At 37.7% G+C, this 16,405-nt stretch overlaps 1 protein-coding gene across 2 annotated transcripts in view; it reads left to right on the forward strand.

Moving 5' to 3' along the window:
* PTPRG (protein tyrosine phosphatase, receptor type, G) overlaps positions 1 to 16,405 on the forward strand; it is a 1,006,925-nt gene that overhangs the window by 681,650 nt on the left and 308,870 nt on the right. For both annotated transcript variants that reach the window (XM_006862095.1, XM_006862096.1), the window contains exon 5: positions 14,452 to 14,547. In XM_006862095.1, coding sequence (XP_006862157.1) covers positions 14,452 to 14,547 — 96 coding nt within the window. The remainder of the gene's footprint in view (positions 1 to 14,451; positions 14,548 to 16,405) is intronic.

Raw genomic sequence — 16,405 nt, forward strand, 5'->3', positions numbered from 1 at the left:
TGAAAGAAAAAGTGAGAGAAAAAAAGGAAGACCTCCAATGAGCTGGATTGGCACAATGGCAGCAGCAGTGGGTTTAAACGTAGCAATGATTGTGAGGTTGGCTCCGTACTGGGCAGTGTTTCGTTCTGTTGTGCACAGGGTCACTATGTGTCATTACTGACTCAATGATGCCTAGCAACAGCAAGAATACTCAAGCTCATTATAAATGGAGAAAAGATTGATGTTGTCAAAGATTTCCTTTTACTTGGCTCCACAATTAGAAGCAGCAGTCAAGAAACCAAGAGATGTGTTGTTATTGCATTGGCAAATCTCTTGCAAAAGAGATTCTTGTGGAAGAGCAAAGTTGTCACTTGGAGGAGTAAGGTGTACCATGGTATTTTTAATCACCTCATATGCATGTGAAAGTTGTATCATGAATAATGAAAAGTAAAGGAGCTCTGGTAGCGTAGTGGTTACGAATCGGGCTGCGAACCTTAAGGTCAGCAGTTCAAAACTACCAGCTGCTCCACGGGAGAAAGATCAGGCTTTCTACTCCTGTAAAGATTTACAGCCTCAGAAATCCTGTACAGGGTCGCTATGGGTCGGAACCGACTCGACGGCACTTAACAACAACAACAAAAAGAAGAATTAACGTCTTTTAATTATGGAACTGGTGAGAAACACTGATTATAACATGTACTACCAGAAGAACAAACAAATCTGTCTTGGAATTAGTGCAGCCAGAATGCTCTTTAGAAGCAAGCATGGAGAGTCTTCATTCCACATGCTTCAAGTATGTTATCAGGAGGCATCAGTGCCTGGAATAGGACATAATGCTTGGTAAAGTAGAGGTTCAGTTCAAAAGAGGAAGACCCCTAAGAGATGGATTGACACAGCTGTTACCACAATGGACTCAAGCCTAACAACAACTATAAGCATGATGCGGCATTGGCAATGTTACATTCAGTTGTGCAGAGGGTCACTTTGAATTGGAGCTGTGTCTGTGGCATCTAAAAACATATATCTGTACGTAGATAGCTGTTTAAAATTAGTAATAACCTTTGGAGTTTGTTGTTAAGTAGCATCGAGTCTGTTCTGACACATGGCAACCCTGTATAGGAGCGGCTAGTGGGTTTGAACTGCTGACCTTGTGGTTCACAGTCCAGTGCTGATTCTACAGCACACACCAGGAGTTCTTATATATAAACACAAAACTAAAATAAACAAAATTTATTCATTGAAGCTATGGAAAAAATGATAAATGAATACATACTACATGTAGCAGAAATAATCTGAATTCATATCTCGTTTATAGCTTTTTTGTTTTGCAACTATAAACAGTTTTAACTCTCAGTAAAACTGCTTTTAATGATCACTTTTATTTATATGATGTGATGTGTCCTGGTGTGGCACTGTGGGATAATGTACTTGACCACAAGATTGTTGGTGGTTCAAACGCATCAGCCTCTCTTCAGAAACCCTTTACAGGGTTACTAGTAGTCGGAACCAACTAAATGACATTTAACAACAACAACATTATGTATATGTAATATACATGAAACAGTCACAAATTATCTGCACTCTGGCTGTAGAATTTATTTTCATCAACTTTTAAAAAAGACAAATGCATCATCTTTTGACATAATCTCCTGCTTTTCAATACATTGTGTCCATTTGTCAAAATGTTTTAGGATGAGCTGTGAGCTATGAATGCACTGTTGTCTTGACTTATAAGATGTGAATCTTTGTCCTCAAAGGGCTGGTTTCAAGTGACCAAACAGGTAAAAGTCCTATGGAGCAAGATCAGGACGATTGTGGGGATGCTTTATCATCTCAAAAAGAAGTTTTTGCAGAGAGTCAGGGGTATGGACAGAAGTATGTGGATGGTGGATGTGCATTGTCAAACAAGATCACAAGGTCCTTGGATTGTAGTCCTCTGCATTTAATCTGACCTCTAGGTTTTAACTCTCAGTGAGCATCTCATTGTAAAGAGCACTGTTGATTGTTTAATTTTTTTCTGTTAATGTTCCAATACTGACCGTTGAGAATCACAGAAAACGTGGAAGCATCAATTTTCCAGCTGATCATTGGCATTTGAACTTTTTCTTGGTCTGCAAGTGAGGATGTTTCCATTGCACTCTGCTGTTTACTCTCAGGCTCATAGTGATGAATCCGTGTCTTCCCACCAGCAACAATTTTTTTAAAAAAGAAACTTTTACCTTCCTTCAAGTATCTCTCCAAATTTTGTTTGCAAACGCCCAAATGGTTCCGTTTATGTTTTTCCAAGGGATGTTTCTGTACTCATCTCACACAAACTTCTTGAAATCCAAGTCTGATGTGGATTATTTCATAGGCAGAGCCGTGAATGATTTGCAGATGATTTTCTCACACAATCCAATGCCATTCATCTATTTGACAGAATTTATTTTACTTTCACACTCAATGTCGTCATCAGCCATGGACATAGATGGCATTTTAATATAACTGAATGCAAATAATTTTTTTACTCATCCTTGTATACTTCATAGCTAGAAAACAATGAAGCCATATACTAGTTCTGCATTCAGAGTATTTGTCTTATATGTAATATGTATGCATTTATCTTTTTTGTTTTTTCTTTTCCTAGCTTTGTTGTTATTAAGTATTTTCAAGTCTATTTCAACTCATAGTGCCCTTGTATAGGGTTTCTGATTCAATCTGGTCTTGCTGTTGAGTGCTCATCTTACAGCTCCACACCAGGTTTAATGACTAGATTTTTGTTTTTTTATTAGTGATAGAATTATAAAATGTTACAAATGTCTTCTAGATTAAAGGAAAAGTCGTATAGTCTGTATTTAACAGAACCCTATCTGGGCCATGTAACTATCTCAGAATGACTTTTCATAGCTTTATGCTTTTATAGAAGCATTTTCTCTAGTGGTTTTAAAGCCTTCATTCTATTGAGTCTCCTGATTCCATCCTTGTCACTGATTTTATTTCTGGAGACTTTAAGATCTCTTTATAGTGTTTGTGACATATCATTTGACTGGTCTTACTACTCATTTCAGTCCTTCCAGAAATAAATGTGTAGTATTTACAGCGAACAGGAACTGTGCTAGAGATTCTGTTTTTAACTGTTGTTGTTGTTGTTGTTAGATGTCAGCAAGTTGGCTCTGACTTCTTGCCCAATCTGACACACATGATGTCACCATGAATTGAACTGAAACTGACTTAACAGCAACCAATGACATCATTAACATATGACGTTATTAAATTTTTCATACAAGTAATTGCCGTTCATATATTTCTTTGGTAAGGTTTTTGTTCAGATCTTTAACACATTTCCTAAATGTCTTATTTTTTTCTTATTGTAGAATCTTAAGGGTTCTTTGTATATTTTGGACACAAGTCTTTTATCTAGACGAGTGTTCTGCACATATATTGGGTCCCAGACTGTGGCTTATCTTTTTTCATTTTTTTTAACAAGTGTCTTTTTTTTTTTAATGTTTTATTGTGAATTATGTGATAGTTTACATGGGAGAACATAAGTTTTACATTCATCCTATCGTATATCATTTCATTGCCATGGTTACAATCCCCTCCATGCATCATCAACCAACCAAAGGGTATATCCCGCAAGCCTGCCCTCTGATCATCAGCACAAAGGCCCTCTCCCTCTCCGGTATAATAAAGTCCCCAGCTACTCCCATCTCTCCATGTCATCATCTCTGCCTCCATCTCAGGCATCACTTAACAGTGTCTTTTGAAGAGAAGTTTTGGTCTTAATGAAACCTAATTTTTGTCTTTTTGTTGTTGTTGTTTTTTAATTAAATCATGCTTTTGGTGTTCTAGCTAAAAAGTCATCTTCAAACCCAAAGTCATCTCGGTTTTTCCTATGTGATCTTCTATAAGTTGTATAATTTTGCATCTTGCATTTAGGTCTTTGATCCACTGTGAGTTCATTTATTTTTTGGTTAAAGGCATAAATTCCATATAGATTCTTCTTTTTTCTTACTTCCTTTTTTTTTCCCACGTGACTATGCGGTTGTTCCCGTATTATTATGTTGAAAGACTGCCCTTTCTCCATGGAATCCCTTTTACTCCTTTGTCAAAGAGCAGTGCACAATATTTGTCTGAGTCTCTATCAGGCTTCAACACCCTTTCCTTCATTGTCAATATGGTTTGCTTCTAAAGTCCAGGTTGTTTTGTAAAGATTGGCATTCTGTGAAAACAGAGATGTCAGCATCACATCACAATGTGCAGGATGACTCCATTTTTACAAAACTGTTGATGGATGGCATCCTTCCATAACTGCCAGAGTGCATCATCACTTAAATACCAAACTAATGAGAATCATCATGGTCCAACCTTAACCATCACAGTCAGTGTTCCTCTCATCTTGCACCTCTTGCTTCACACCTCAGTGTTTGTTACTGCCAGTTTTACATCATTAATGCAAAATATAATCGGATAGTAGATTTTTTACTGTTGTAGTATATGTGTGATGTTGGATAACAAAGCAGTCTATGAGTGAGGAGAGGGTGTTGTCTGTTTCCCTTACCTGTTTGCATATTCCTTCATCAGTACCACTCTGTCTTGATGTAGTCTAAAAGTTGCGTAGTGTTAGTTCTCTACTTCTGTTCTCCTTTTGTATCGTGTTAGCTGATTTGGATGGTTTGCCTTCCCACATAAATTTTAGAAACAGTTTTTTGATACCCACAAAATAACTTGCTGCATGCTTTGGCATTTTGAGCCTCCTTCTTTAACTTTAAATCATCCTCTTTTGGTATCATCTCCATCTGTTCTTTCCTTGTTGTTTTTGACTATTTATTGTTTTTCTCTATATGTTTTCTACTGTGAGATGTCTAACAGTTTCTTGGAAGTGTCTACTGAATCTTTCGGCAGAGTGCCTCTCCTCTGATGTACATGTATGCATATCTATCTATATCTATATCTATATCTATATCTATCTATCTATCTATCTATCTATCTATAGATAGATAGAGAGAGAGAGAGAGAGAGAGAGAGAGAGAGAGAGATTTTGTTTTTATTGTTTCTTAGGTGCCGTCACATTGGTTTTGTCTCATAGGCACCAATGTTACATACAACAGAATAAAGCATTGCCTAGTCCTTCACCATACTCACAATTACTGCTGCTATGGTTGAGCCCATTTTTGCAGCCCCTGTTATTCTCTCTCATTCAGGGTCTTCTTTTTCACTGACCCTCTACTTTATGAAGTTTGATGTCCTTTTCCAAGGACTAGTCCCTCCTGTTAGCATGTCCATTGTACATGAAACAAGTTTCACCATGCTCCCTTCTAAGAAGCATTTTTAACTCTGCTTTTCTAAGACAAATCAATTAGATATAGGGGAGAAAAGTGAGTCTTTTGAAAGCAAATGATGTTGCAGAACTTTCTAAATGCATGTAAGTTAATGTTGGATTTTCCATTGTTTTGCTGGGATCCCTTCTTCTCCTCTCCACTTGCACAAAGTATTGACAACTGATGTAAGTACCCAACTGTAACATGAAGAATAGAAAGCCAGCCTTTAAGAAAATGGCCTCTCTTATTTATTGCCTAAATTACTTTGTTGTTGTTGTTAAGTGCCATCGAGTCGGTTCCGACCCATAGCGACCCTGTACAGGGTTTCCGAGGGTGTAAATCTTTACGGGAGTAGAAAGCCTCATCTTTCTCCCGTGGAGCAGCTGGTAGTTTCGAACCGCTGACCTTAAGGTTCACAGCCCGATTCGTAACCACTACGCTACCAGAATGTATGCTTCATTTGGCTATTTATTTACCTATTATTCAGTTTTGCCGTTCAGAAAAATGTTAACTTTGCCTCAGTGATATTTCAGTTTTCCTAAGCACGAACTTAATTGTGCTCATGAGGAATTGGTACCTGGACCAAGAAGCAGTTGTTTGAACAGAACATGGGAACACTGAATAGTTTAAAATTTAAAAAGTTATGTGGCAAGGTTGTATTCTTTCACCATACTTATTCAACCTGTATGCTGAGCAAATAATCTGAGAACCTGGGTTATATGAAGAAAAACATGGCATCAGGATTGAAGGAAGACTCATTAACAACCTGCGGTATGCAGATGATACAACCTTGCTTGCTGAAAGTGAAGAGGACTTAAAACATTTACTGATGAAGATCAAAAAGCACAGCCTTCGGTATGGATTACATCTCAATGTCAAGAAAACAAAAATCCTCACCTCTAAACCAATAAACAACATTCTTAACAATGGAGAAAAGATTGTCAAGGACTTCATTCTTATTGGATCAACTGTCAATACTCATGGAAGCAGCACTCAAGAAATCAAACAACATATTTATTGCATTAGGCACATCTGCTGCACAAGACCTTTTTAAAGTGTTGAAGAGCAAAGATGTCAGCTTGAGGACTAAGGTGCGCCTGATCCAAGCCATGGTATTTTCAATAACCTCGTATACATGCAGAAATTGGACAGTGAACAAGGAAGACCGTAGAAGAATTGATGCTTTTGAGTTATGGTGTTGGAGGAGAATATTGAAAGAGCCATGGGCTGCCAAAAGAACCAACAGATTTGTATCGGAAGAAGTGCAGCCAGAGTGCTTCTTGGAGGACAAGAGGGCCAAACTTCGTTTATTATACTTTGTGTCTCATACTTCAGACATATTTTCAGGAGGGACCAGTCACTGGAGAAATATATTATGTTTGGTAAAATGGAGGGTCAGAGAAAAAGAGGAAGACCACCAAGAAGATGGATTGGCCAAGCGGCCGCATCGATGGACTCATACGTGGCAACAGTATTGAGGTTGGCCCAAGATTGGGCAGTGTTTCGTTCTGCTGTGCATTAGTTCCCTATGAGTCAGTACCAAGTTGATTGCGCCTAACAGCAACAAGAAGTACAAACTACATCTTCATGTGTCATGGTATCTTACCTGGAATGGCATTGAACAAATATTCTTGTGCAACTGGAAGGAAGTACAGTGATGAAGACTTAGAATTATGGAGCTGGAAAAATGAGATCTCTATGCCAGCCCACCCCACTTCTTTTAAGAGTTTTATAAGATTTGGGAATTTCAAATTTGGAAATACTTGGCATTCTTGCCTCTGAAATTAGGATCATGGTGTGTTAATGAATGATACATAGCATAGTACCTGGCAGATAAGTTTGTTGTTGTTAAATTCTGTTGAGTTGGTTCTGACTCATAGCAAACCTATATAGCATTTCCAAGGAGCAGCTGGTGAGTTTGATCCATTGACTTTAACAGTTGAAACTGACCTTGGCAGATAATACTCATTAAATGGTTGTAAAATAACATCATTAATAATACTATGTGTTGTTGTTAAGTACCATCAATTTGGGTCCAACTCATAGCGGCCCTGTATAGGGTTTCCTAGGAGTGGCTGGTGAGTTTGAACTACCAACCTTACTGTTCAAACCAACCTTGTAGTCAAGTGCTCATCCTCCGGCACCATGCTGGGACTACTAATAATACTATAGCAGACTCCCACTTTAAATTTATTGCTTTCTATTCATTTTAACACGGGGAGCAATTCAAATTGGAAACCAGGTATATACAGATTTATTTTCAAATCCAGTTGCAGTGCCAAGCTTTTTGAATAAAAGGAAAATTTGTGAAAGCCAGGAAAAAGACAAAACATTTTGTTGTGATTCTGCATACATTATACTTGTTGTTAGTGCCATTGAGTAGGTTTAGACTAATAGTTACCCATCTTAGGTTCTCCAATGAACAGCTGGTGGGTTTGAACTGCTGACCTTGTGGTTAGCAGTCAAGCGCCACACTTGGGGCATTTACAACACATTACTCGAATACCCTAAATATTAGAGCGTTAACTGCCATCAGTGCTCTACTTACAATGCCTGTTTTGTTCCCTCATGCCCTGTTACCCTATTTGGAGTCCTGGTGTGCTGGACTGCAACTTCAGTTTGAACCACAAGGTTGGCAATTCAAGCTCACCAGCTGCTCCTCAGAAAGCCTATACAGGGTCAATATGAGTCAAAACCTATTCGATGGAACTTAACAACAATAATAGCATCCCCATTACTTAGTAGTGTTGCTATTAATTGAAGCATAGTCCACATCTATATTTTAACTCATCCTTGCTTATCACCAATGGAGCTTTTAAGATGATTTTTATTTTTCCCCTATAAAATGTTACTCTCAAAATGTCAGGCATGCCATGTGATATTCTAGGTATTGATCATTTTGCTCTGGCCACAGAAATGCCAGGAGGTATTCCAGGTGTGCTATTCAACAAGGTAGGGTTGACTCATCCAGCCGTGCCTGCAATTCTCACTCATATTTGGCATGTTGGGTCATGATCACACATTAGGGTACAAAGTCACTTAGGTGGACTAAACAGTTTTTTTTCATGATTGAAGAAACTTACACACCTCATGGTATTCTGAATGGTGGAGGAGTATTTATTTATACAAGCTTATTCATCTTTCCTTCCTTTACACAGAAAGTAGGTGTGGTGGGACTAAACTAACTCACCATGAAGCTATATGGTTTTAGTGTAGAACTACAGTGTTCTATTCTCAAGTGTATTTGCAAATACTTGAGTTCTCAGATTATTAGGTCATTAAGTGCCATTTCTAAAAGAAACCAGAGATCACTCCAGAAATGGCTGATTTTAGGGTTAGGGGAAATGGGAGAAAGCAAAACAAAATGAGCCTGGAACATCTTATTGTGCCACATAAGGAGGTACTAAAAATAAAATGATGGGAACATGTCACTTTGACAGAAGAATTCTTTTGAGCAGTTTTAGCATCAAGATAAATAATGATGATAATGGATTAAAATGGTTAAATTTGAGTCCATACGATTATAAATAAATGGTGGATACATAAACTTTAGAGAAGGAAAAACTGGTCACACTGGAACACTATTTATTGTTGTTGTTAAGTACCATAGAGTGGTTCCAACCCATAACAGCCCTGTGTAGTGTTTCACCATTAGTGAGTATCAAAGAAATGGTTAGGAAGCCATCAGGGAGTTGGAAAAATTATTGATGGGTTCTAAGGCTAGTGTATGAAAGTTGGTTGTAAACCCAAACTATCTGTCCACAAATTTCTTTTCAGTTTTAAAACTAAAATGACTAACTTTACAGTGGAGTAGCCTATAGAAATTACCCTAACCAAGTGATCAAAATAACCACCCTGGGTACTGAGATACACCCACATTATGTGCTTCTTGATTTCATGCTCTAAGAAGCCACAGCATTACTACTGTTGTGACCCTGCCCAAAATGTGTCCCTGGAATCTAATCATGAGAAAACAGGAGATAGATCCTAATTCTAAATTGCTAGTCTGGTCATTTCAAACTGTCAAGTAAAGAGAAGGCTTGTGAAACTGTTCCAGATGAAAGGCTGGATGCTGTTAGCAGGGGCTACAAAGGAAGTACAAATGCCTGCGACAATTAAATGCAAAGTAGAAATCTAGACTGAATCCTGGAACAACCAATACCCAAGCCACTGCCGTTGAGTTGATTCCCATTCTTTGTTGTTAGGTTCCATCAAGTAGGTTCTGACACATAGCAACCCTATGTACAACAGAACATAGAAATACCACCGTCTTTTTCAATCCTCACAATTGTTGTTACGTTTGAGCCCATTATTACTGCTACTGTATCAGTCCATCTCATTGGGGTCTTTCTCTTTTATGCTGATTCTCCACTTTATCACGCATGATGTCCTTCTCCAAGGACTGGTCCCTCCTGGTAACATGTGTGAGGTATGAGAGACAGAGTCTCACTATCCTGCTTTCTAAGGAACGTTCTGGCTATACTTCTAATACAGATTTATTTGTTCTTCTGGGAGTCCACAGTATTTGTAATATTCTTCTCCAGCACCATAATTCAAGAAGCCCTAGTGATGTGGTGATTTACAATTCAGGCTGCTAACCTCAAAGTCAGCAGTTCGAATCCATCAGTTGCTCCTCAGGAGAAAGATGAGGCTTTCTACTTTCATAAAGATTTACAGGCTTGGAAACCCTTTAAAGGGTCACTGAGTCCGAATCTCCTTGATGTACACAACCACCATAATTCAGATGCATCGTTTCTTCTAAGGTCTTCCTTATTCATTTTCTAGCTTTTACATTGAAAATATCATGACTTGGGTCAGGGATACTTTAGTTCTCAAACTGATACCTTTCTTCTAGTATTTTAAGGAGATCTTTTGTATCAGATATGCCTAAATGCAAATCTTGACTGTTGCTTACGGGAGTGTTGATTTTGGATCCAAACAAAATGAAGTCTTTGACAACTTCATTTTTTTTTCTGCATTAATCATGATGTTATATATTGGTCCAGTTGTGAAATTTTTTACCTTCTTTACGTCGAGATGCAATTGATACTGAAGGCTGTAGACTTTGGTTTTCTCCTTTTAGCTTCCAACATATTTGATGTTGTGGTTAAATGCTATTGATTCTGTTCTGACTCATAGCGACCCTGTATAGAATTCCTCAGGAGTGGCTGGTAAGTTTGAACCCCCAACCTGTGGTTCAAATCAGCCTTGCGGTCCAATGCTTATCTTAAAGCACCATACCAGCTCTCCAACTCATAAGGAACCCATATAGAATTTCTGAGACTGTAAATTTTTGTAGGAACAGACAGTCTCAAATTTCTCCTGAGGTGCGGCTAGTGGGTTTGAACCACTGAACTTTTGATTAACAACCCAATGCCTAGCCCACAGTGCCACCAGAACTCCTTAGATTGAATCCTGTACAGAGATCCAATCATTTATCTGTAATGGACTTTATTTAGGTATTTGTTAAAATTTGGCAATGGACTATAGATTATATAATATTGTTGTTAAGTATTGTTGAATCGATTCTGACTCATATTGATCCTATATAGGGTTTCCATGGATCAGCTGTGGGTTTGAACCTCCCACATTGTAAATGATATTGTTTTCCTAATTTCCTTTTCAGGCTCTCTTTATTTGTGTGAAGAAATCCAACTGATTTTTATATTTTGATCTTGTTCCCTGTCATTTGTTGAATCTTTCAGTGAGTTCCAATAAATTTCTTGTCAAGTCTTTAGGATTTTCTACAAATAGGATCTTATCAACTGCAAATAAATTTTACTTCTACTTTGCCAATTTGGATGCCTTTAATTTCCCTTCCTTTGTAGCTTTGGCTAAGATTTTCAGCATAATATTAAACTGTTGTTGTTCAATGTTATTGAGTTGGTTCTGACTTATAGTGATCTTGCATAGGGTTTCTGAGAGCAACTGGTGGGTTTGAATCACTGACCTTGCTGTTAGTGGTCTAGTGCTTATCCTATAGTGCCACACCAGGACTCCACTGATGATTAGATTTTCAACACCCATTTTTGGCTTATGTGTAATATGGCTCTGCAATGGGAAGTTTGCTATTCGGTAAACATCAATTTAAAAACAAACAAACAGTTACTGTGTTGTCAATTTTAACTCCTGAAAGTCCTGAATTTATGGATTAGAGTAGAATTGTGCTCCATAGGACGTTTCACTGGCTGCTTTTTCACAAGAGAACATTGGACCTTTCTTCCAAGGAGTGTCTGGGTGGATTTGAACCACCATCCTTTCAAGTTAATAGCTAACTGTTTAACTGATTGCACCACCCACGGACTCCAAATATCCCTTGTTGTTGTTGTTGTTGTTATGTACCGTGGAATAGGTCTGACTCATAGCGACCCTGCCTTAGAGTCACATTATTAGAAATAACATACCGCACAGAATACTGAAAGAAAGGCTCTTGGGAGAAGATAAAATTTGATGAGATACTCAAGATATTTTGTAGTCACCCAAACACCAGCCAAAGATATTTTTGGAAAGTAAGTATCTAACCTTTCTCCAAATTAGTCTAAACAAGCAAAACAATTTTAAGTAAGAAAAGTTCATTTAGCAAAACTCCATCCACTATTTACTCTTGTATTGAAGTTAACTTGATTCAGTAGACAGCAACTGGAGAGAAATAGCAAGGATAATTGATATTTCAGACCTGTGCTACCATTGTCTTTATGAGGTGATTTATTATCCAGATGGGTGGACCCGTGACTCAAAGACAGTTTCTAACAATGCATTTTCTTACCCAGTTGTAAATGAAAATGCCCTTGAAGAGGTCATAAAGTATCTTGTATCACACACTATTCAGGTGATGCATTACACAGTGCCATCCCTGCTCAGTGGCAGAGTCTATGAAAGTCTGCTCTGTGTACCTACTTAATTTGAGGTCCTGAGTTTTAAAAGGAAAGTGAAGTGTAGTTTTCTGAATAGACTTGTGATGTTTTGTTTTGGATTTGTAGCATTGTACCCAAAGCATTTCACTCAGTACTAAACTATTTTAATCTGAACTTCATTGAATGAATTTTTCTCCCTGTAAATTCATGTATAAAGCTGTCCAAACTTAAAGGCAACACATTAGTAAGAAACTGTCCCATCAGTGAGAATTTACCATGTAAGAAAAAGCATGCTCTTATAGAAATGAGAGCATTCCAAAGGAATCTACTCATCCTTTCTCTCTTCTCCCAGCTTCTCCGGGTCCTGACTTTTCCTAGAGAGTGTTCTGATTTGTACTACTTGATTTATCACCCTTCAGAAAAGAAATGCCACTTTGTGTTGACCGTGTTGATTAATGAAGTCACCATGACTCTGCTGTTTACTTTTGACCTATATTTTAGTTCTTATTCAATGTTCAGTTTCCAAACTTAGTTTTGGGTGTGGTTGGTATTTCTGTTTCAAAAAATAGCAATATATTTTTTAGAAAAATGGGAAAACAGCCATAGGAGAGAGCATAGAGATCCACAATCAACACTCATGGAAGCAGCAATCAAGAAATCAAATTACATTAGGCAAATCTTCTGCCAAAGGCCTTTTTTGAAGTGTTACAGAGCAAAGGTGTCACTTTGAGAACTAATGCTCCTGATGTAAACCATACTATTTTCAGTCACCTCATGTTTATGTGAAATTTGGACAATGAAAAAGGAAGACAGCTGAAGAATCAATGGATTTGAATTAGGTGTTGATGAAGACAACAGCAATTGTGAAGATGGTGCAGAAATGGACAGTGTTTCGTTCTGTTGTTCTTAGGGTCACTATAGTGGCAACTAGCAACAGCAGTAAAACAGGAAATATGATTTTATGTGAGGAGAAGGGTCGTTCTAGAAGATTCAATAGACTGACATTCTAAACTAGAAATCTTAAGATGCCTACCACTTGTCAACCTTAAAATGTGATGGCAAACATGTTGGTGCTTTGCTTAGCATGGAGTGAGGTCTAGGCATGGTGTTGCATGTTGTACACTTTGCTGACTTTTTAAATTCCCGCCCCAGCCCTAGAAAATGTAGTTGTTGTTGTTGTTAAGCGCCTTCGAGTCAGTTTCAACCCATAGCGACCCTGTATAGGATTTCCAAGGAGCAGCTGGTGCTTTGAACCCCCAACCTTGTGGTACAGACTGCCTTTGCAGAGCAGAGCATTAACCCACAGCACCACACATGAGATAGCATGCTTAAAAATAGCATGCCTGAGGTGTCATAGGAAACTAATTGAAGAAGCTGCAATAAAAACCCAAATCTGTTATTTGTACCAAAATATGTGCATTTCTCAGGTAATACTCTGTGGGTTTTGTTTTTCTTTTTTCTCTCTCTGAATTGTTTTAAATAACAAGAAGTTTCAAATATTAGCACCGTATGAATGTACTGATTTATATGATGGGTGCTTTCTGACTTTGAAACTCTAGCCACATAAAGTGACTGTTGTGGAGATGAGTTTAAGGTTGGTACTAGAGCACCTGAAATTCAGATTCTTCTCTGATATTTAATCTTAGACAAGGTAACATTAACTTCCTGAAGTACCATTTCTTCATTTGTAACTGAGTTTAATAACTTCTGCCCTATCTTCACAGGGGCTGTTAAGAGGATTAAGTCAAATAATTTACGTGATTGCTTTAAGGACACTGTAAAATGTGAAGCATTATTGTTTTTATTATCATTATATGTCTTTGGAGATGGATGGAAATATACCATTTGGACTTTTTCTCAAAGCTACTGAGAGAGCGCTTCAAATTCTTATCGTTAATATGGGAGTTGTTTATAAAGATGTGCCCATGTAAGCTTGTGTAATTTTAATGTGTGGACTAAATCTCACAGGGTTAGCTTTCTACTTAAAGGTATTTAACACTATTAAAAGTTAGCTTCTTAATAAAGGAATTTCATTATGACCTGGGACTTAGATAATGAGATAGCCTGTTAGTTGCGGTCGCTCACTCAATGGCACATGGATTCTGTAAGGAATTGTCTTGTGATAAATCCTCAAGTGTGAAGGGACAGTCTTCCGCAGTGTCTGAGATTTGCTTTTTAATACTTTACTGGAGAAAAATTTGGATAAATACAGTTAGCAAAACTTTAATAAATGTTTACATGGCATACACACTCCTTTCATATTGATTTTAAATTTTTTCCTAATACTTAAAAAATTTTTTTTATCATATCATTTACAGATGCAGATTTTCTTTTACAATCCAGACGACTTTGACAGCTTTCAAACTGCAATTTCTGAAAACAGAATCATCGGAGCCATGGCTGTATTTTTTCAAGTAAGTTAAAAGTGGCTGAAGTACTTCAACCAGAGAGTTCTCTGATTTTTTTTTTTTAATTCACCGATTTGTTCCATGTTTAATGAATGCATCTGTTTTCTTGTTCACACCTGTCTAAATGAAAGATATTTCATATTGTCTAATGTGTGATTTAAAATGTAAATAAGTATGTTTAGAAACATAATGAAAATTTTTGCATGAATTATTCTGATTTTATTGCTACTTGACTGGTGCACAGATTGAAGAACACATTTATCATCGAAGTTACTTCACTGCTGAAGCGTTTTTAACAGGTTCCTTCAGCATATTAAGAGGCTGATAAAAAAATGTTTAAAAGGTGGCTTTCTTTGGAGCAACTTTTTAAAATTTGACATTACTTGCAAGTAGATGAATAAATAGCATCAGTCACTTCTCTAGAGACCCTTTTCCTTCCCTCCCATAAATCCCCATGGTAACTAAAGTTTTTACTGAGACCATTTCCAAGTCATTTATGAACTCCAATCCATTCCTTCTTCTAATGGATTTATGCTGATGCATGTTCATAGCTCCTGTGTTGAATCTGCACACAGAAGCCAATCCTATATCCTTCCATAGATAATGTGAGCCAGGCGATTTAATGGGTCAAATCAAGTTAAAGTAGTGTTGACCAGCGAGGGAGTGCCTTGACCAAGTAGCGTAGAGACAGGCTTTCCTGAGAAGAAGACAAGTCGAGCTGTAGGTGTTTGACCTTTTGGTCTAAAAATTTGCCTAAAGACTACATATAGGTGCTCCAAATACCACAGTCAATCATAGTGGGAAATTAAAGTCATAGCACCTTTTCCAACATAGATGTTTAACATCTGCCTTTTTTTGAAAAGCCCCTTTGTTAGTAAGATGGAACCATTTTTGTTTAGTTGTTGTTGTTGTTGTTAAGTGCCGTCGAGTCGGGTCCGACCCATAGCAACCCTGTACAGGGTTTCCGAGGGTGTAAATCTTTACGGGAGTAGAAACCCTCATCTTTCTCCCGCGGAGCAGCTGGTAGTTTCGAACTGCTGACCTTAAGGTTCGCAGCCTGATTCGTAACCACTACGCTACCAGAGCTCCTTATTTTTGTTTAGAGTACTTACTAATTTCAGTTCCTTTTTAATGGATCGCATCTGAGTCAAGGTCATTGTCAATATGTTGACCTCCTTCTAACTGCCCTCCTGCCCCTGTCCTTTTTCTTTTCTTGGATATAGGTTTAAATGGAAGATTATATGTAGAAATTTGAAGAGGCTAGTATTTTATTCAAATTTAGAAACAATAAGGGTGCGTGCTGGTCATCAGAATTGGTTTTAGCACTGGTTGGAGTTTTTCGACTTTGTGTTATGAGCAGTTGTAAGCCATGAAATCATTTTGCTGAGTCTTGACCATCATTATTATTATTATTTGAAACTTTTTATTGTGAATTGAGTAAAGGATTACAGACACAATCATTAGTTATACATTCAACAAATCATATACTTTGTTTCATCTCAGTGATTACAATCCCCTCTGTGCAGTGATTACCATCCCACTTCCTCCTTGTGGCTTTTATTTTGATTATTCCCTCCTTTCCATCTTGTCTCAACTTTGTCTTTAGGTACACGTTGCCCTTTTGTTCTTGAATGGTTAACCATTCACTGGTGAGCATAGCTTAGTAGATTTGTTATCTCTTTGTTCCCCATATGCCTGTCTATTTCTTGGCTAACTATTGGGCCACGAAGGTGAGTTCCATTTCTGAATTGAAGGGTGACCGAGGGCTGTAGTCTTGTATTCCTCTCGTCTACTTCTGACCAATAAGCCCAGCCTTTTTTTTTTTATAATTTTGAGTTTTGTTCCACATTTTCCCCCACTCTAT

The sequence above is a fragment of the Chrysochloris asiatica genome, unplaced genomic scaffold (genome assembly GCF_000296735.1).
Source record: "Chrysochloris asiatica unplaced genomic scaffold, ChrAsi1.0 scaffold00046, whole genome shotgun sequence".
Classification (NCBI taxonomy): domain Eukaryota; kingdom Metazoa; phylum Chordata; class Mammalia; order Afrosoricida; family Chrysochloridae; genus Chrysochloris; species Chrysochloris asiatica.